Genomic DNA, 21,793 nt, shown 5'->3' with positions numbered 1-21,793 from the left:
TGCCTTTAAGATTTTCTCTTTATCTTTGACATTTTGTAGTTTGATTATATTGTGTTTAGGTGTGTGTGTGGGGGGGGGGGGGGGGCGGGTAACCTGCTTGGAAAATTTACTGGAACTGTGGTTTGATTTCTTTTTATTATTTTTTGATCACTGTTAGCTAATATCTCTTCAAATATCTATCTTGCTATGTTTTGTCTCTCTTATTCTGGGAATCCAGTCATCTCTGTTAGATTATTTGATATTGTCCCACAACTCAGATACTCTGTTCTGGTTTGTTTTCATTCAGGCCTCTTTCTCTTAGTATTTCATTTTAGGTAATTTCTACTGACCTGTATTCAAGTTCACCAATTCTTGCTTTGGCTGTCTGAGTCCACTGATGAGCCAGTTGAAGGCATTATTCATCTTTGTTATCATGCTTTAAAAAATTCTAGCATTTCTATGTGACTCTTTCTGAGAGTTTGCATTATCTCTGACAGAATTCTACATTTCTTTATGTATGCTTTCCATGTGTTACGTAGCACGTTTCACATATTCGTAGTTATTCCTTGTCTGGTAGTTCTGAAACATGGTTATCTCTTGGTCTGGTTATGTTGATTGCTTTTTCTCTTGACTATAGAGTTCTTCCCCCAGTTGTGGCTACTGCTCTCTGCCAAGCTTACATAACCTAGATTTTCTCCCATCTCTTACCCTGCTCCCTGACTTCCTAATGAGAACACAGGGGTGTCATGAGAAGAGCCTGTGGGGGGTGCAAACACCCTTGTGTCTATGGTCTCAGGGCTTCCCTACTCTTCTGCTAGCCCACACTTGGCTTTTAGTAGTTCATTTAAAATTTTAGCTGGATTCTCCTTACCTCTTCTTACGGGGGAACTATTCCTTTCCTGTGCTTTCCTGTAGTTGAGCCAATGCTTGTATGCTATCTCTCTTTGGAGGTTTCTGTCTGTCTTTACTTTCAGGCTTGTTGATTGCCCTGCAGCCTTAACTCTCTGATGTGTTCAAGGAAGTTAATGATTCTGTGGATGATTTGGCTTTTTAAAAAGATGTATTATTAGAATAGGGATAATACTCTGTCCAGCTTTATATATTCTAGGCAGAAGCTGGAAGTGCTCTAGTGCTTGAGAAGACAGAGGGCAGATGCATTTTCTTTGTGGTTCCCTGTTGGAGTCTTGCTTCCATTCAGTTTGCTGATCAGGGGAGTGGAGATTGTGCAGGTAGCCACAGTTGGACTCTAGAGAGATTTCATGGCTGTTTAGAGATGGGGAATGCTCCAAGTATTTCACCACTTGTTTTTTCAGTCTGTGAAACTGCTTAGCACTGTCAGAGACAGATGGCAGAACTGCCTTGAACTGCTGCAATTTATCCCCCACTCCAGTTTTTTACCCTACTATGTCAATGTGGAGATTGAGCTCAAAGAACACATAAAATTTTGTGTTTTGCAAACATTCTTCCTAATAACATGCAAGTGAAGTTTCCTCTGAACTAGGTAGATGATCTTCTCAACACAGTGACTGAAGAGTCTTTGGTGTATAGGGGCCAGGCAGTTAACAGAAGTGACTAAACTAGGCCATTTACATAGGAAATATGTAAGAATAGAAATATATGGCTCTTCTGTTGTTTATTTTTTCCCCACATTTAACAGAGTCATGAGGTCGGATAAATACTTTCTATTCTCAAAGCAACAGTTCTGATGCAGTGATGATTGGGACCTGAGATCCATCTCAGTGCCAGAGGACAATAGGGAGAAGTGGGGCTTGTGGCTAACTGGAGAGCCTGGGTTCTGTGTGAGGCGCAGCAGCTGCTACTCGGCTCCAGCCAGTCATTGACAGCTATGAATACAAGCTCAGTGATCCAAAAACTTCTGATATTCAAGACTCTCTGCTATCTGGATTGATATTTTAGTCTTCGTGAGTTTTAGAGATGGCGCAGCTTTGGTTTTGATTTTCTTTTAAATGGTATTCAGGAGAAACAAAACATGTTGGTCAGCCAAATTCAGTTTGGGCTTCCAGTGTATGTACGGCCTTAACTAATTTATGGTAAAAATGTCAAATATAAGCTTACTGAGAGCATTTGATGCCTGCCATGTTCTCTGCTGTAATCCCAAGAAATATTTGTTGTTGCTGAGAGTAGACTCAACTTTTCTGTCTTGAGATTAGGCAAATAGGCTAGATTTTTTGAATAGTGAATGTATTTCAGCTGTCCTAAGTCTATGACCAGTACAAATGCCAGTAAGCATTGTTCAGATGAGTGTATCTTGTTTCCAGGGAGTAGGATGGAAAGCATGTACCCCCCTAACAATCTCATCAAGTAAGCATGTAGTATTCCTAAACAAAGTCAACTTTAGTTATGCTATAGGGATTCTGGGGGTTAAATCACAGTAATGAATGGTCAAAATTTACTGATTGTTGACTTTAACAGGAAGACCCTGAACTGAAAAAGTGGTATGGGATGTTGCATGTTCTGATTGTTTTTTTTTTTTTCTCATTATTTTATTTATTTTTATTATTTATTAAAAGATTTTATTTATTTATTTGACAGAGAGACACAATGAGAGAGGGAACACAAGCAGGGAGGAAGAAGCAGGCTTCCCGTGGAGCAGGGAGCCCGATGCGGGGCTCGATCCCAGGACCCTGGGATCACGACCTGAGCTGAAGGCAGATGCTTAACGACTGAGCCATCCAGGCACCCCTCATTATTTTAAACAAAATAGCAAGACACCACTGTAGAGGGTTGACTTTACAATTTTCCTCTCCTTCTGCCTAAATTCGTCTTCTTCCCAGAGGCTTTTGGAAGAGATTATATGGAATTCTGTGAGCTCGTGGATTCTTACTCTCACTGTGGGTAGAGGAGTAGCTCTGATTCGAAGGTCCTTTTGCATTGCTGGCTCAACTCCTGAACGCTGGCATATACAGAAGGTGTCCTTGTCATAACGAATTCCTTAATTGTACTAATCACAAAGTATTGATGACCTGTTTTGCTAAAGGTAGAAGGGCATTCAGAGAAATGATGAGGCACAGTATCTGCCTTCTGTGAGTTTATCGATCATGGTTGAGAGGTGAAAGGAAGATAGATAGAGTAATATGGGTTACAGACAAGGTGATGTAAGTGCAGGATTTGTGAAGGATGTAATGATCATAGAAGAAGCCTCTGTTTTAGTTTGCTTATGCACTTCCTCTCCCTTCACCATTTCTAGCAAAATGTTTGATTTTTTTTAGCTCTGTACTTAAGTTGGCGAAAGTGATTTTCAATGCTATCTGTTGTCACAGTGAGCCAGCAGACTTTAAAATCCATTAACCTCATATCTCAGTCTGACATGTAGATTATTCTCAGGGGTGTGAGGAAGTGTGCCAGGGATCTGAAAAGTCACAGGATAAACAACTCATCTCCCCGTAGACCCATATCTATAGTTTCCATGACAAGTAACTTAAACCATCCTTACTGTGTTAAAACTCACGTGGCTATATAATGACTTAAAAGGCAAAATTTGCATTAATTTATTGAGATAAATCACAATTTATGAAAAATACAATTCCTTTGCCAGAAATTTCACACTGATGGAATTGCTGTGACCTCTTCCTCTTATTCTCTAGGGATGTTCATTTGGTTCTGCTGCTGTTGGGGATACTTGGAGGAAGATTTGAGAAGCTCCGTTAGTTCAACCTTCTGTTGATGTTCTGTGTTTCTCTCTGGCCCAGGATGGGGTGCAAAGAGGCAGAGACAGGAAAGTTTCTCTAGTCTGGATATTTGTGCCCTTTCATAAAGAAGGGTAGGTAGAAGGGTGGAGAAGAAAATGTCTTATGTCTTGTTATTTGGATCATGTGTCCTTTTCTTAAAATCTGTGCACACTAGGGACGTTTGGGTGGCTCAGTCGGTTGAGCACCTGACTCTTTATTTCAGCTCAGGTCTTGATCTTGGGGTTGTGGGTTTAGGCCTGGCATTGGGCTGCACGGTGAGCATGGAGCCTATTTTAAAAAATGTGTACACACTAGATATGAAGTGGCAGGTGAGTACGTTTGAATTTTCTACAGATTTGATAGTTTCAGAGTGTCAAATGTATCTGAAAGAAATAGTTCAATCTTACTTTGACCTAGCATTTATCATCCACACCCCATGTTAACTTCCTGTGTTTTACCTGATTTTACAGATTGGCTAATTTCTGTGGTTAGAATATAGTCACTTGTTTCCCCATCACTTTTAAACAGGAAAATAGGCTAACTCTGCTAGTTTTGTCTGAAGCATTTCTTTGCATGGAAAAACACTTCATTAGAAGTGGCAGCTGAGTCCTCAGGGGACCTTCACTGCTATTCTTGTCCCACTTTTATCAGAAAGTGTGTCTGATGGGAATTTGGATGACTAATCCCATCAGGAGGCTCCTTCTAGCAGAAATTTACATTCATACTTGTAAATATAGCAGCAGTAATATGTCCTGAACCACAAGCCATCCTCTCCGTAACTTCTTATGCTGACTTGAAATTATAATGAAAGGATGAAAGGATCATAGGTGAGAGAGACCATTTCTGGACTCCCAGTGTCTAGGGTAGATTTTCAGAAAGTCAGGTTACATTTTAGGTGAATATGGGAAAATTGTAGCTTTGGGAATACTATGTTTTAATTGTAGGTTTAGTATATCCAGTTAAAACTTACTCTTGCTTGGATAAAATGCTATTCAATTATCAGTGGCTTATCAAAATATTTATTGCTAAATAAGTTCTAGTTCTCAGGGAATATGCCCCAGTGTTCAAATATTTTTAATTCTTTTACTGTACCTGCAGTGACTTAGCTTTGATCCTGTTTTGGTGAGTCATCCAAACAATCTCATTTAACTTACAAATATCCTTTCTTGTACACAGGGCATACACAACCAAAAATTGCACCATAAGAACAATGTTTAATTTCTATGCTGTAAAAAAATACAAATTCTATTGACATAAATTAGAAATGTGTTCAGTGTTGTTCACTTAACAAGCTTTTGCATTTGTATTATTTCAGAACAAAGAGTCAGACCTGCTGTCTGCACAAATGAACATCCCTGAGTTCTTGAAAGCTTCAGGAACCCTAGTAGGGGTTAGGTTTCTTCATCTCTTCTCTGATTTTAAAAGATGTTCTAGATGCTTCCATAACCTTGAATGCAGTTTTTCATATCACAAAATATAAGTGAAGACCTATAAAGAATACAGCCCTTGGTGCTAGAGCTTGGCACAGGGGAGAATAAATTATTATCTTAGGTATGCAACACAGTGTAATGAAGAATGTCACCAGGTCCAAATACAGGATCATTTTTTTCCTATTTCAGAAAGCTTATCAGTGACTGTATTATCTCGTCTCTAGAAATCAACTTGACTGACTTTCAAATAATCTTATTCACATAGTAAACAAGAAGACACTTTCACATAGTGTCCTATTTTTTTTATTATGGTTTCTATTCCTTTTTAAAAAATAATCTGTGTTAAACATAATAAAAGGAACTTACAGCATCTAGTAAGTAATTATTTCAGTGTTTAGGATGTCAGTTATCATTTTCATAGTGGACCCTTTCATCGTGTACCTTTAAGTTTATAAGAGCTCATCTGCAGTAGGTGTAGTCTTTCCCCTTAGTATTCCATGTCAGGTTCTGGAGGAATTTTATAGAATGATTTTGCATTTGCTTTGGCTGTGACTGATGAGGTTTCTTGTTTTGGGATTCTTTCAGTATGCAGGTCATCCACATTTTGACTGTGATTTCTTGTAGGAGTAATTTTCCCCAACTCAGAGGTCTAAGAAAATTGCACACTTCCCTCTAGTAGGAAGTTTTTCTAGTCAATTTTTAGTGGACAGACAGCTCCATTAGATTTTAGTTCTAGCTTGTCACCTCCTTAAGACCCAAGGCTATATCTCCTATCCCTCAAAACCCTCATCCCTGTTCCCAGAGGTGTACTTTAGTTTAGTAACCCTTTCTCCTCCCCTAACTTGAGAGCCCACTATTACCACCTGAAAGTGGAGATGAGCTGTTATAGTCAGATGGGATTATTTAATGGCACCCAGGACGTGGCATAACTTCCATACTTATGCCTGTTGAGGCTTTGTGTCTGCAAGGAAGGATCCATTTTCAGCTCCTAATGAGCAAGGACCTCTCCAGGAAAAAGACTGAAAATCTGTTGTATTTTTGTAATACTGTGCTCTGCGCTCAGACACAGGGCAGAGTGCTCAGAGCCTGGAAAAAGTATATAAGTGTTAACCCCAAGTTCCTGCAAAAAGTAAGGACTTTCATCAAGGAAAATAGTGTTTAGGGCAGAGTATCATGGGATCAGAACAGTGGGGGATGTGAAGAAGTGAATTGGCAGAACGTGGAAACTTGGATGGTGCAAGGAAAGTGAGTACTTCATAGAGAAATTATTCTCTGTGGCATTCCAAGGTGAATTTTTAGTTGCTCTGTTAATCAGTTTCTTAGGAGGAGGCATTGGAAACTAATAACAAAATTGCATTACCTGTCATGTTTAGTTGTCCATAATATTCAAGGGTACCCTGTGGGAAATTATATTTATATTTTGCCTGTTGTATTTTGAGCTAGATACTCTCAACTAATTATTTTGATATTTTTGTAAAACTTTGAGTTAAAGAATTGCTCCGCATTTTCTTACAGGCGCATGTCTGAATTGGGTAGCCCCCCATCTAACTGTTTCATTCAAGGAATGAGGTACATGGAGTTGGGACAGCCACTGGCAGCCTTTAAAGAATGTTCTGTTGATGGAGTTTAGATTGGTCCCCATGTGTTAGCAAGATACCCATGGATTCTGTCCAGCTGGTCCTGAAAATGATATGTTCTTGTAGCTCAGCAGGCTACAGATTTCAAAAAAGAAAAATCCTTGATATCATTACTAGCAAATGGAAAGTCTGCCCTTGAATGGGCTTATGAACTGCTCACTGAAGGAGAAACATAGTGACATGGAAGTCAGTGGCTTTGCAACATCATGTTTGACCACTACACTGAAGAGAATTAAGATCTCTTTCCAACCCTACATGGGGCTGATATTTTTCATTACCATTACAGAGCTTAAGGAAGTCTCATAATTCTAGTCAAGGCAACAAAGAAACACAAAAACGCAATCACGAATACCAGCAGCTTCTAGAGAAACTGAAGTCAGAATATAGTACAGTGTGATTTCAGAGAATTAAGGTCTTTAGAACAAGTGGATCAAAGAACACAACTCTGGAGACAATGGATATCTGCAGAAGTTGCAGATTCAGTTCAGTTTATCAATTTTCACTGAATTGCTAAGTATCCCATTAGACTTTATGTATGCAACTCCAAGGAAGGATGTTGGATTTTTGACTTCTAGAAGTAGACAGTAATACATTTGTATTGTTTTAAGTCACTCTATGTTGTAGTTTGTTAGAGCAGCCAAAGGAAACAAATGTTCCAACAGTAAAATATGATCTGTTATTTATTTTGTATATTATCTATCTTCCCCTGCTAGAATGTAGATGCCCAGAGGGCAGAGAATTTTGACTATTTCATTTCCCACTGTGGCCCGAGTGGTTTGGACATAGCTTGGCACAGAGCAGGCTTTCCATAAATATTTGTTCAGTGGATGCCATAGTGAGAGGCTGGCTTGGCTGTCCACACAAAAGGCGTGGAAAGTCCACCAATGTGCCCATTCCAGGCAGTTCTGTCCATTTATTATTCCTTTCACATGCAGTAGGATCACACTAAAGTTTAATAACCATTGCTTTCCAGTGTAAGTTGTATGTATTTAACATATTTATAGCTATCATCTGCTAAATATACAGGTTATTTAAGTTAATTTCAGTTAAGTTTCTCTTTATTTTTTTTAAAGATTTGATTGATTGATCAGAGAGAGAGAGAAAGAGAGAGAGTACCAGCAGGAGGGAACGGCAAGCAGAGGGAGAGCAAGGAGCCTGATGCGGGGCTCGATCCCAGGACCCCGGGATCATGACCTGAGCTGAAGGCAGATGCTTAACTGACTGAGCCACCCAGGCGCCCCAAGTTTCTCTCGTTTATATTTCAGACATGTGTGGATATTTAAATAAGCTGATCTATCCCCACCGAGGGAAGGACTTTTGAGATTTGTGGGCAATGATACAAATAAGCTTTAAGCACAAAAATTTTTTTGGGGTAATATTATTTTAGAATACTTTTTTATAACTTTGTCCATTTTGCTTAGAAAAGTTTAGCTGGGTGTCTTTTTCTCATTGACTTGCTTCCATTTTGAGTGTTGTCAATAATTCTGTAGGGAAGACACCTGTTTGTTTGCTTGTTTTTTCCTTTTTTTTCTTTTCCTTTTTTTTTTTTTTGATTCCCTGGCGAATCTAAACATTTCCTTTGGTGGAGCAGAGTTTGCAAGCATGCTGGTAATTTCTTCTTCAGGAGCCTGTCCTGGATGTTTTGTAAAACCAGCTCTCTTTGAACGGCTCTGTGCCTTCAAATGAGAACCAAGAGAGCATAGCCCACAGTTGAACAGAGCAAAACCTCAGGCAGTTCCTTTGAGGAGCAATGTTCTTTGCCAGCTAGCACCCCCTGTCTTTGTTTCTGGACTCTTCCCCTCGTAGTTTATACTGGCCCTCCGCTGGAGTTTGGCAGGCGTTAGCTAAGAACCTTTGATTTAAATATAGCTTTCATTATTGTGACATGTATCCTGCTTTGAACATTCATTGCTTCAGTATGTTGCCTTGCCTGAAATAATGCTATTCTTCTTTTATTGTTTTCTTTCTCCCCCAATATGGATCTTTAAAAGGCTTCAGACAATGTCGCAATATTTATTATTGTTCAATGAACTTAGTGTGCTATGCTGTTTCACAAATTGGTTTCCATCTGTTCTTTCTCGTCTTTTCCGTGTACTTTTCTGCTGCTATAATTGCATTGTTGTGTTTCATTCCAGAAATTCCAGTCCAGTGGAAATTGGACAGCCTTCCTATAATCCTTGCCTTCAGCAGCAAAGACATCCACAAATTTGCCTAGCTTGTGCCTGGTATACCAGATGTCCTCCAGGGCAACCTTGACCCAAAGTCTTTGGATTAAAGGACTTTGTTCTTATTTAAAGGACTTTGTTCTTATTAAGGGGAATCAGGGCTGTACATGAAGCACATATACAGACACACACCTGAACTGTGTTAGAGCAACTCTAATTCCCATGTACAAAGAAATGGAGCTGTTTCTGGAACATGAGCTTGACTTCTGCATTTCTGCCATTAGCTACTCCCCTGCACCCAAGAAGCTAAAGTCTCAATTCACCATGCAGGCAGCACTCAGTAAGGACCTCTTACACAGCCCCTGGTTTTTATCTGCTTCATTTCTCCCACTGTCTCAGCTTCGGGGGGCATGCAAGTGAGGATTGTTTATGAGTTTTGGAAGTGCATCCTAGACTGTGACCCCTAGAATAATTTTATTATCTTCATATTTCATTATGGGTAGAGTCAGTGGAGAAGTTGGCTGTGGGACAGCTGAGATACCGCTTCCATTTGGGATTTTAATTAGCTTAGATGTGATTTATGAGGATGAACGAAAAAGTTCATCCATAAATAATTCTGTGATTGAATTTAGCAAAGTGCCACATTAAACTGGCTGTATCTAATGCCAAGTTGACATATTTGCAGTATTTTGGTTTTCATTATGTTTTCTTAAAACTGATAACAAAAGAGCAAAACTGCAATAAAGAACCCCTCCAGACCATATCAGACCCCACAGTCACGTACATGACAGGCAAGACAAATGAATGTTATAGTTACAGCCTCACTTTGAACCAAGTAAAACAATATGCGGGAATTATTTGGGGCTGGGACGAACTCATGATTCCAAACATTGAGTGTATGTCTGAATAATATTCAGTCCGTATCTAAATGTTCTTTGCTATGTGTTATGGGTTTAACTGGGTCCCCCACTCCCCAGATTAAGATATTGAAGTCTTAACCCTCAAGTCCCTTAGAATGTAACCTTTTCTGGAGATTGGGTCTTTACAGAGGTAATCAAGTCAAGAGATCACTCATTGGGCCCTAATTCAATATGACTGGTGGCCTTATAAAAAGGAGAAATTCATTCACAGACAGACACACGTAGAGGGAAGATGAAGTGAGGAGACATAGAGGGAAGACAGCCATCTACAAGCCAAAGAGAATGGCCTGAAACAGAGCCTTCTCTCACATCCCTCAGAAGGAACCAACCCTAGGTCTCCAGAACTGAGACCATAGATTTCTGCTCTTTAAGCTTCCAGTCTGTGGTGCTTGGCTATGGCAGCCCTAGAAAACTAGTACATCATGGCAAATTCTCTCTTCCCCACTGAGAGTTGGCTAGATTGTGGATTTTCCATGCCTCTCCCCCTCCCCCACAGTCTGTGTTGTATCTTTATTTTTAAATTGCTGGCTCAGGGGCGCCTGGGTGGCTGAGTCGTTAAGCGTCTGCGTTCGGGTCAGGTCATGATCCCAGGGTCCTGGGATCGAGCCCCGCGTCGGGCTCCCTGCTCTGCGGGAAGCCTGCTTCTCCCTCTCCCACTCCCCCTGCTTGTGTTCCCTCTCTTGCTGTGTCTCTCTGTCAAATAAATAAATAAAATCTTAAAAAAAAATTTAAATTGCTGGTTCTATTTAATGGCAGGTAGAACAGATGAATGCTAACTGTATTCAGTATCTGTTGCTGCATAACAAATTAGCCCCAAACTCAGCAGTTCAAAAACAAGGAACATTTATTATCACATATAATCTCATTATTATCAGTCATCATACACTATCTCACCATTTCCGTGGGTTAGGAATCTGGGCGTATCTTAGCTGGGCCTCTGGCTGAGTCTCTCATAGGCTGCAATCGAAGTGTTAGAATGCAGTCTCCTGGCTCCACCGGAGGAGGTTCTGCTTCCACGCTTGTTCATGTGGCCGACAGCAGCATCCGGTTCCTTTTTCCCGGCTTCTGTTTTTGTTGTTGAAAATCAGCTGTCAGCCTGTCACTCTTTGGAGGGCAATCTTGGTTTTTTCCTCTCTTTTTAAGACTTTCTTTGGTGTTCTCAAATTTTATTTTGACGTATCTAGGTATGCATTTTTAATTATGAAATTCCCTTGGGATTCCTGGGAGCTCTTGAATTTATAGATTGATGTCTTTTACACATTATGGAAAAAAAAAATCTTCTCTTTTCATATTATTTTCTGTGCCCTATTCTCTTTCTTTCCTTCTGGGATTCTGAGAAAATATTTTCTATCTTATCCAATCTCTACATTTCTCAGCTTCTCTTTCATCTTGTGCATCAGCTTGTTTTGCTGTGCTGCATTCTGAATAATATTTGCCCCATCTTTGTGTTATCCAATCATCTCTCCAACCATGTTCTATCTGCTGTTAAACTCATTTATTGAATCTTTACTTTCTGTTATTTTATTTTCCATTTCTGTTTTGTTCTTTCCAAGCCTACTGGGTCACTTTTTATGGTAGTATGTTATATTTTATTCCTTTAAACATAGTAAGCGAGTTGCTTTAGATTCAGTGTCTGATCATTTCAATATCTGAAGCTTTTGCAAATCTGGTTTTCCTTTTTGTTTTAATTCTGCCTCACAGTGTCTAGTTGCCTTGCGTGTTTGTTGATTTTCTTTTGTTTGTGAAATATGCTTTTTCCTCGGAAATTATTTTGAAAATTCTCTAAGGCTTCAGAGGGAGGTGTGTTCACAGAGAGGAATTTCACGTGTTCCGCCCAGTCCTTGGGAGCAGGTGTTGCTGCACAAAATGTTTGTAATCTTCTGTGCAGTAGGTATGGAAATGGAGGGTGACATTTGGAAATTTTTATAGTAACTTGACATTGCGACAGCATCAATATGCTGTGTTTGTCTTTTTATTTCCATATCAGTTTTATTGTAATTCATTTTTATTGTATTTTATAAAAATATGAGAGTTCCGATGGATTGGAAATGAAACAAACAGCCCAACTCTTCACCAGAGGTAGTTTTAGAGGTTCTGTTTTGAGCTAAATTGATAGCTTAACATTATTTTGGACTTCCAAGATGATATGAATTTGGGCTGCAAATCTACATGAATGGCAGTTTTTATGACAACTTTTCAGTATTTATTCCTTTGCTGCTTTTCTCAAGATATAGGAAAATGTCCTTGTGTTCCTTTTATGGTGCAAATTTGGTATGAGTCTATTTTGCCTCCAGTTTAAATGGAGGGTGTAGCACTTTGGAGATCCCAGATTTGAGGAAGAAGGTCCTTTATTAGATTTCCCACCCTGAATGAGCCCTGTTTTTTTTGTTTTTTCCTCTACCTCATGTACCTCATAGGAATAAAAACTAAAACTTAAATCACCAGGTTGACCAGATGCCCTCAGGGAAAAATGGCATTAGTATTCTGCTCTCTCATTTTAATTCTCGGCTTCAGAATTGATTTTGGCCTGATACACATTAAAATGTGTATATATGTGTATGCGTATTTGTGTCCTTTTAACAAATGTAGAAAGAGGCTTAGTGAGGTTAAAAGACTTAATCAGGTTTTCAGTTCAGGGTGCAGAGTATGAATCCAAAACTAGGTCTGCTGAGTTTCTTCTAGCCTCCTTCGCACTGTACTCAGTCATAGCAGGACTTTCTGGTTTCCCCTAAGAGGGTGACACCTGGGGTACATACTGCTCAGCTGATACTTACTTCAGGTGCAGAAATATAAAATAATGTGAAACAGTATCACAGATTGCCAGGAGATGTGGAAAAATGGGTACTTTCATATATTACTGGTGATAATGAGTGTTTATCGGCCTTTTGGATATTAAGGTCTACAACTATCAGAACGTTAAACATATATACTCTTTGACCCAGCCATCCCGTCTTCACTTCTAGAGGAAAAATGGGTACTTTTTCTAGAAATGAAGCTCAGTAGGTAAAGACCACTGCTCCAGGGTAGGTACAGAGCATTGTTCAAGCTGACGAGAAACTGGAAACAAAGAAGTGATGCCCTTCAACGGGAGTCATTGAGTAAATTAGAATATATTGGCAACATGACATATCTTAATCATGCAGCCATTTGGAAGAGTGAATTTGAATGTATTAGTTGGTGTATGGGAGTTTCTACAATGTGATATTGTTAAGAGAAAAGCAAGAAGCAGAAAGGTATGTAATTTCCCATTTTTATAAAGCAGAATTCTGTGTGTGTGTGTGTGAGACTAACTATGAAGAAAACTATGGAAAGATATATTCTAGATTCTTCACCTAGGTTACTAAGGAGGGCTGTGGTGGCACCGTGGGTATTAGGGAAGAATGGTAGGTGGAGGATAGAAGGAGACACACGGAACAGCAGACGCACACAAGAACAACTACTAAAACAGTGAGTTAGTATAAGTGAGATAATCACATTTGGGCATTATGTAAACTTATATGTGGATGTATGTATGAAAAGATTTTAAGTAAATTGACCAGAAAGACATTCTTTAAGGTAAAGAAAAAGTGTTACAGTGATTGGCTTGGGCTTGAGGAGAAAGATAAAGAAGATATCGTTCTTCTCATTGCCTTCCAGGTGGTGGGAGTCGACAGGAGCTGCCTATGAGCCTTGTCTGGCTGCCTTCTTCCTTCCAGCTCTTCATCCTTCCCCCTGTTAATAGCAAACAAAACCTCAAATGCACAACCTCTCTTCTAGGGAGTGCTGTGCATAGCCCCTGGAGTACTGTTTAAGTATTATTCTTTGCCACACGTGGTCAATATATTGGAGAACCCCTGGTGAGGATTGAAATGCTGCCTCATGCACTTCATAAGCATACATTGAGTGCAAGGTACCATGCCAAACACTGGGTTTACACAACCGCATAATATGGAACCCTTGCCTCCAGCGTGCTCCTTGATTTGTTTGGAATTTACAAGACACCCTTAAAATGGAACATTAAAAACAAATAAGACAGACAAAACAGTTTCCTTAAGAACCTGAGTATCAGGGGCGCCTGGGTGGCTCAGTTGCTAAGCGTCTGCCTTTGGCTTGGGTCATGGTCCCAGTGGGATCGAGCCCTGCATCGGGCTCCCTGCTCCGCGGGAAGCCTGCTTCTCCCTCTCCCACTCTCCCTGCTTGTGTTCCCTCTGTCAAATAAATAAATAAAATCTTAAAAAAAAAAAAAAAAAAAGCTGAGTCTCAGTGTATTTTACTCACTTTTTGAAAAAGAAGAATGTGGAGTCTTTCCCATCATTTTCTAGAGTGGTGGCGCTGACCTTGGTTGAAAGCGGTTTGCACTGTGTCATCACATGTCTTCCTCTGTGCACCAAGACAAGATTGTTGGTCACTTAGCTTGAAATAGTGCAGAAGCAGGTATTGGGCTATAGACTCGTTCCTCTGCCATCCGAGTGCAGTAAACATGCCTGTTCTAATCAAGAGAATAATGTACAAGTTACTGCTTGATTTCTGCTTCCATTTGTAGAATCTTCAAAAACTCCTAATCGCCCCCAAAACAATACCTCCCCCAAGCCCCCAAACCAAAAAAAACAAAAAACAAAAAACAAGCAAACAAACAAAAAAACACAACCCTTCAAAGCCTACAAATGGCTGGAAAGTGTTAAGAGTTTGAGTGACCTTAGCAATCTCGGTGTCACATTTCTTATCCTTTCAGAGTGTAGGAACCTGCCTTAAGATTGGGATTTCCAGGGTGATAGCTACAGTAATTTAAGTGTTTGTTCACACACACACACACACACACACACACACACACAGCTCTTCCTTTGGCTACAACAGGATGTCTTCAGGATCTTTACGTTATCATGTGGGGACACTGATCTAGTCCAGCGTTTTCAGTTTCAGATGAGGCATGTGAGTACAGGAAGGGGAAGTGACCTGAAGCTCACAGTGAGTTAGGAACAGATTAAGGAGTTAATGGCACACTTTTTAAAATTGTGCTGTCCAGTATGGTAGCCAGCAGCTACATGGGGCTACGAGCACTTGAAAAAGAGTGAGTCTGAGTTGAGATGTGACCTAAGTGTAAAATGCATACATGGATTTCAAAGACCCACTACAAAGGACATGTAAAATATCTCATCAGTAATTTTTTATATTAATTACATGTTGAAATGAAATATTTTGGATATATTGGGTTAAGTAAAATATATTAAAATTAGTTTAACTTGTTTCTTTTTTTTTAAGATTTATTTATTTGAGAGAGAGCATGCAGGAGGGTGCGTGAGAGTGAGGGTATGCGTGGGTGTGTGCACACGCACACACACAGTGGGGAAGGGCAGAGGGAGAGGGAGAGTGAATCTCAAGCAGACTCTGCACTGAGCACAGAGCTGGAAGCCAGGCTTTATCTCACAACCCTGAGATCATGACCTGAGCCAAAACCAGGAGTCGGACGCTTAACCTACTGTGCCACCCAGGCGCCCCAGACTTGTTTCTCTTTTAAAAGTGGTTACTAGAAAATTTAAAATCACATATGTTCTCACGTTATATTTCTGTCAGGGAGCAATGCTTTAAACAGTACTGATTCTTCTCTACTGAGTTCCCACCCGACGAATCGTCCTACACCATTCGTTCATTCGTTCGTTAGCAGAGGTTATGTTTTGTGTGTGAATTTTTATGTTTTGGTGGTTTATTTTCAATCCCCACTTTGTGGGAAAGTATCAAAATAATTTTTAATCACTGAAGGAATTGTCTTGAGCAAGTCAGAGGTTTAAGAAAATGGTTCAGTCCATCAGCAGATGGGAACACCAGGCACAGTAGCCATGCCCTGAGGGGCTTCCAAGGGGGAAACAGGCATGGCCAGCTGCTGTCTGTTGGGAGAGGCCCGGACACTGGAGACAAGCACTCGATACAGACCGAACCTCATGTTTGTTGATTTTTAGTGCTCCTGCTCTCTCTGGCTGTCTCCGTCTCCTTCTGGGTGTCTCTGTTCTAAGACATGCACTCGGTCCCTCATCGTGTGGTTTCTAATTCTCTAGGTCCTCCTCCTCCACGCCCCACTCCACCCACTGGGCTGTCCCACCTCTGTTGGCCATGGGCTATAGGCGCAGGTGTCCCAGACCTCCATGCTGACACATGTCTGCCCTTTCTACCATGCTTTTCCTTTTTCCCAGATTTCCCAGATCACTCCTTTCCCAGATCTGTTCCCATTTACTCCTCTGGCAAATTCAGGCTATCCTCAAGACTTAGGTGAGGCATCACTGCCTCGACTTCACAGACGGAGTTAGGGTCAGGGAAATCTCCCAAACTTTACTACTCAGAGTGTGCTCTGTGGAATGCTGGCGGCCGCATCACCTGGGAGGTTCATAGAAATGCAGAATCTCCAGCCCCAATGCAGACCTTCTGAATCAAATCTTCATTTGAGCAGGATGCTCAGGTATTTCAGTTGCACATTGAAGTTTGAACAGCAATGCCCTAGAGTACCAGATGCATGCTTAATTATAACATATATTGTGTTGTAACTTTTTCTGGAATGATCAGCATCCTCCACCAGGTTGCAGTCTGAGGTTAGAGGCTATCTGCTTTATCTGTGCGTTCACAATGCCTAGGAACTTAGTTGTTATTTAACACATGTGCCTAATGAGACAAAAAGACATGTTTCTAGCGAAAAGGGCTTGGCCTAGATACAGATTTTGAAGTGAAATGTGCATGCATAGGAAGTAAACTTTTGCAAGTGGCTGGGATTGACCAGAGAAATTATGTATAGCAACAAGAAAAGAGAGTTCTGATCATAAACAATGTTGACATTTAGGAAGAAGGTGGTACTGGAACAAAAACAAGGGGCTGCTATTGAAGTAGATGGAGCAGGGATCAGAAATATTGAAGACCAGCCACAGTGACAGTAAGGAGAAATGCTCAAGAAGGAAGGGATGTTCAATAATAGAAAAAACCTCAGGTCACTGACATTCAATGATGCTTAAAGTTTTGGGTTTGCAATGAATTGGAAGGCCTCAGACAGCTTAACGGGGCTTTCATTGTAGTTGCCTGTGAAGAAGAGTGCTTGTCATGAGCCAGAAAGTGAATAGCGGGTAATGGGGTGACACTTGGCAATGTAGGGCATGAGGAATTAGAATCCTAGTTTGAAGGGCAGTGGAGGGTCTAAGCAAGGATTTTCTTAGAAAGCAGAAGTACATGTTTTCTCTATTGGATTATAAGCCCCTTACATCTGTGCCCAAGTCTTAATGGTCTTTATTTCTTCAAGATGCCCCTTTGGTAATCCATTATCTGTAGGAACCCACTATCTGTGTGTTTACTTGTAATGGATTGAATGAAAGATCCAGGGAGCCAAAATAAGTAGGATTATAGGAAAGAAAGAAGTCCAAAAACAAGTGAGCAGTTAAATGACTCATTCAAAATTAGGTAAGAGGCCATTTCAGGGAGATGGCTCCTCTATGTAACTGGGGCCCAGAGTAGGGCAAAGCAAGTAAGGCCCTTGCCTCAGGCACCCCCCTTACATTTGGCGCCCAAATCACTGCCTCACCCTAGCAAGGCTCTGTGAAGTCCAACTAACTGAAATGGTTTTCTTTGAGGTGACTGGGTTGCATATCATTTGGACAGTTGACTTTTTGCAAGTGTCTCAGCAATTCGGTTCTTTCCTCGTTAGTATTCTACATCCTCTTAGCTCCAAATCGAATATTTATTTCATGCTATCTCATTTTTTATCATGAGAAGATAAATTTTATGACAGAACTTTTCCAGAAGAAATTAACTACAGAAATAACCAGCAATTTTTAGTATATCTGCATCAGGGAACAAGGCCATGTTATCTCCAATTAACTAACGATGAGCTTCTTTTGTTAAGCCGTGTAATGAGTAATTTAGAGCTTTTAGTCTATCTTGGGAGGATAAAATGTTCCATGATGTGCAGAGTAGGCTTGCTCCTAAGAGACAAATTTAGAAAACTGTTCAATTTCGTGATAAAGGCTATGTTTACACTAGGGGGGAAAAGTTGAATATTTGGAAAATGCGTGCAGCATTGAGATGGAATTTCTTCAGTTGTATTGCATGCTTCATTTTTCTCTAAACCCCAATTTAGCTTTGATTACTATAAAAACAAAGCAGCAGGTTACAGAGGTTTTCAAGGAGTCTTAAAACCTGAGGGAAAATATTGTACTATTTCTGGCAAATGTAGGCATTGCACACTTCTTTGATCATGAGGAGAGAAATAAATCTTAGAAAGGTGTTTTTAGCAATTTCCGAGAATATATTTCCCTGAAAAACATCAACAACAAAATTCCTATTAAGTAAAGAAGAACATAATGATTTTTTTTTCTCCCTCAAAAAAATGTGACCTTAAGGCCAATGTGGTCACATGGCTTGAAAGTACTTTAAGAAACTAAGATCTCATCTCTCATCTGTTTAAATATTTAAAGGTGTTCTTTTGCAACCCAGCCATACTTTTTTATTTGTATCATTATGATGTTATCCTTGGTCACTGTTATGTAATCTATGTACAGAAATGGAGGATTCTTCTAAAAGCTTGCAATTATTAGTTTATTCATATGCCAGCAAAGAAGAAGCTGTACAGAAATGGATGTGAGGGGCAAGAGATTGCTGGGAGGGCATTTGAAAGAAAGATTGGATAGGAAAACTATAGATTCATGGAGAAAACTGGTTGTAACCGTGAGTGTTCGCCTGATGGATCTGGCTTTCTGAGGAGATCATGAACATATGTATAAAAGGGATGGGAAAAGAGAAACAAGGTGGAGGGATGGTGTGTGGGCTCTGTCAGGAAGTGGGAGGGCCCATCAGCAAACAGCAGTCTGGCCGCGTGTTCCTGACAGGCAAAACAGGAGTCATGGTCACTGACTTTCGGCTCCAGCAACCTTTAGCACATGCATCAACTGTCAGAGAATAACTTTGCAATTTAATTTACCTGTGGTAATTCTGTCTCCCCTATTCTGAATTGGATGAAAAGGCTCACTTAACAAGATAGTAAATAATGTAATGGTGTCGATAGTCTGGTAGTGATACTGTTGGCCAAAAGAGGAAGCGAAGACTATGATTGATGGAAGAGTAACTCTCAGCAGGAAAGAGATATAGGTAGAGAGAAAAACAGGAGGAAATTTATATAAAAGGGTGATGCAGGGAGAGATTAGGAGTGACCTCCTGGGAGCAAGCGTGTACCATCAAGGCAAGTCTCAATGGCTGAGGGAGCAGCACAGGAAGCAGAAAAATCAACACAGCATCCTCCATGAGATAAGGAGGTTGAGGGGTCTCCTGGGGGACAGTGTGAGTGCCTGCAAAGGAAACACTGTCAGTAGACATCACAACTCAGTAGATCTTATAAATTATGGTAACATCAGTTTCTACATCCTAGTAAAATCTAGACTCCTTCCAGTGGCCCACCAGGTTCTCCATGTTCTGGCCCCATGTGGTAGGCAGACTTTAAAGATGGCCCCTGATGATCCCCACCTCCTGATAGTCATAGCCTTGTGTCAGCCTGACCTTCTGAGTGTGGGTTGTGACACTTCCTTCCCAGAAAATTAGAATACAGCAAAGGTGATGGGATGTCACATCTCTGGTTGGGTTACAGAAGGCTTTGGCTCTGTTGTTAGAAGGACCTCCCTTGCTGGCTTAGATAGAGGAAGCTGCCAGGCTGGAGAGGCCCGTGTGATGTGGGACTCAGATGGCCTTCCATGAATAGCAGCCAGGAACTGAGGTCCAGATCCACAGCCCTAAGGGGACAGATTCTACCCACAGCCTCGTGCACGTTCTTCCCTAGTCAAGCCATCAGATGACATCACAGCCCTTGAGACACTCTGAATCAGAGGATGCAGTTAAGCCATGCTCAGACTCCTGACCCACAGAAACTGAGATTATAAATATATGTTATTTTAAGTCACTAAGGTTATGGTAATTTGTTACACAGCAATAGACAATATGGTTTTGTTTATGGTCAGTTTCTCCTCCAACCCTACTAGATATAAACTAGTAAAAGAAAAAGAGAGAGAGAGCTTTTTGTCTGTTTTTTTTCCCCACCAATGCATTTATTGACCCTATAATCATGCCTGACACACAGTATTTGTCCAATGTACTTGTCGAATGAATCAACATGTATTTGGGAATAACACAGTTAAGCCATACCTAAAGATGTTCATACTTGAGTGAATTTTGTCATTATTAGAATGTATATATACATATAATATTAGTTTAAACACCTAAATATCAACATATGGATCCAAATACACACACATACACGTGTATCACAAATACATGCATATAAATTGAATGTGAATACAAACCATTTCATTGTGTACATGAAAGAATAAGTGCAACAGAGGCATTATTCGGGAACTCAGTTGGCATTTCACTTCTCGTCCTGTTTTTCACATCGTTATGGTCTCTGTTTCCAGAGAGGAGCTATGCCGATGGAAGCCTGATGAGTGGATGTTGAAACTACTTTCCCTTCAAAGGCAGTGCCTTCAAAACCCAGGCTATCCATCTTGGTGTTTAAATGCCTTTCCATGAAATAGCTCTCTGTGGCAGTTCTCCTCTCATTCTTCGTATTCTTTAGCTGCAGAATTTCTCTTTGTTTTTATGATTTCTATCCCTCTGTTAAACTTCTCATTTTGTTTGTATATTGTGTTCCTGATTTCATTGAATTTTCTGTGCTTTCTTGTAGTTCACTGAGCTTCCTTACAATAACTATTTTGAATTCTTTACTGGGCAAATCACAGACCTCCATTTCTTTGGGGTCTCTTACTGGAAAATTATTGTGTTCTTTGGTGGTGTCATGTTTCCTTGATTTTTCATGTTCCTCAAAGTGTTGCACGGCTGTCTTTACATTTGAAGAAGCAGTCAATCTCCACCAGTCTTTACTGACTGGCTTTGGAAGAGAAATAGCTTCTATCAGTCCTGCTAGAGATGCTGAGGCTTTCTCAGACCTTTTCTACGGATATGCCTACTCCGTACTTCCTATTCCTTTTTAGGGAATTCTAAGATTGTATGCCTTCTCTTGACCCTGCAAAGCCAGGCTGGGTGCTGACAGCCTATTTTAGCTCTCCGGGTGGTGCTGAATGCTCAAGTTTGTGTGCTGTCTTTCAGTCCCACAGAGTTGGGCCAGCTTTCTGTGTGTGCTTCTTAGCCTTCTGCGAAGTCTCACCCTGGCTGCTGTCGGGTGCACACAGGGAGCTACCGTGATGTGGGTGTGTGGGTGAGGTGTACCCATGGGATACCCCTGGGCCAGCTGGAGAAAGTGATACATGAAGTGCCCCGGTGGCTCATTTGCAGGCTTTCTGATAGCATCTGTGAAGTGGTTAGTAGGGTCTACATCCCTTCGATGCCCTTTTAGAGCCCCAGTGCCTGCTTACCTGGCAGGGGGATAGTGTCATCCAGGAGCCCTGCCTGCTGTGCTCTCATCTGCTCCCTGCTCCCCACTCATGCAGCTCATCTCAGCACCCTCGGTGGGCCAAGAAAGAAATGGGCCTCTTGGGCAGTGTTCTGCACAGCTGAGGAGGCTGGGTGCTCACTCACATGCTCTCCTTTCCCCCCTGGGAGAAATCACAGGCCAAGAAGGGCTCCTTTGGCATAAGCTGGACGATGTGAGTAAAGTCAAACTGTCCCTCCTACACTCTTCATTGTCTGATCTTGGATTTTTTTTTTTCTTTTTCTTTAGTGGCGTGCTGGAACTTCTCCGCTGGACTCCCGGACCTCTAAAGGTACTCTCATCCGAAAGATTGTCAGAGTCGGTGTTCCTTTTAGGGAAGGTGGCAGGAAACTCCTATTCTGCCATTTTGCTGGCATCCTTCTCTCTTGTTTTTCTTATCTGCATTTATGAGTTTAGATTCTGATTTTCTATTGACTATTTATACCTGATTTTAGCATGTTTGGGCCAAGGTCTTCTCTTTTCATGTCCTAACCAGGACTAGGCACATTTTTTTTTCTGTAAAAGGCCGGATAGTACGTATTTTCAACTTTGTG

General features: G+C 40.8%; 1 protein-coding gene across 4 annotated transcripts in view; it reads left to right on the top strand.

The window, feature by feature from the left end:
* Nucleotides 1-21,793, top strand: part of ANOS1 (anosmin 1) — a 696,329-nt gene that overhangs the window by 206,145 nt on the left and 468,391 nt on the right. For all 4 annotated transcript variants that reach the window (XM_032391219.1, XM_032391217.1, XM_032391218.1 and 1 more), the window contains one exon: nt 21,489-21,531. In XM_032391219.1, the coding sequence (XP_032247110.1) occupies nt 21,489-21,531 (43 nt within the window). The remainder of the gene's footprint in view (nt 1-21,488; nt 21,532-21,793) is intronic.

The sequence above is a fragment of the Phoca vitulina genome, unplaced genomic scaffold, assembly GCF_004348235.1.
Source record: "Phoca vitulina isolate PV1807 unplaced genomic scaffold, GSC_HSeal_1.0 scaffold60, whole genome shotgun sequence".
NCBI lineage: Eukaryota > Metazoa > Chordata > Mammalia > Carnivora > Phocidae > Phoca > Phoca vitulina.
The sequence above is the reverse complement of the archived record's forward strand: the minus strand, read 5'-3'. Positions and strand labels throughout refer to the sequence as shown.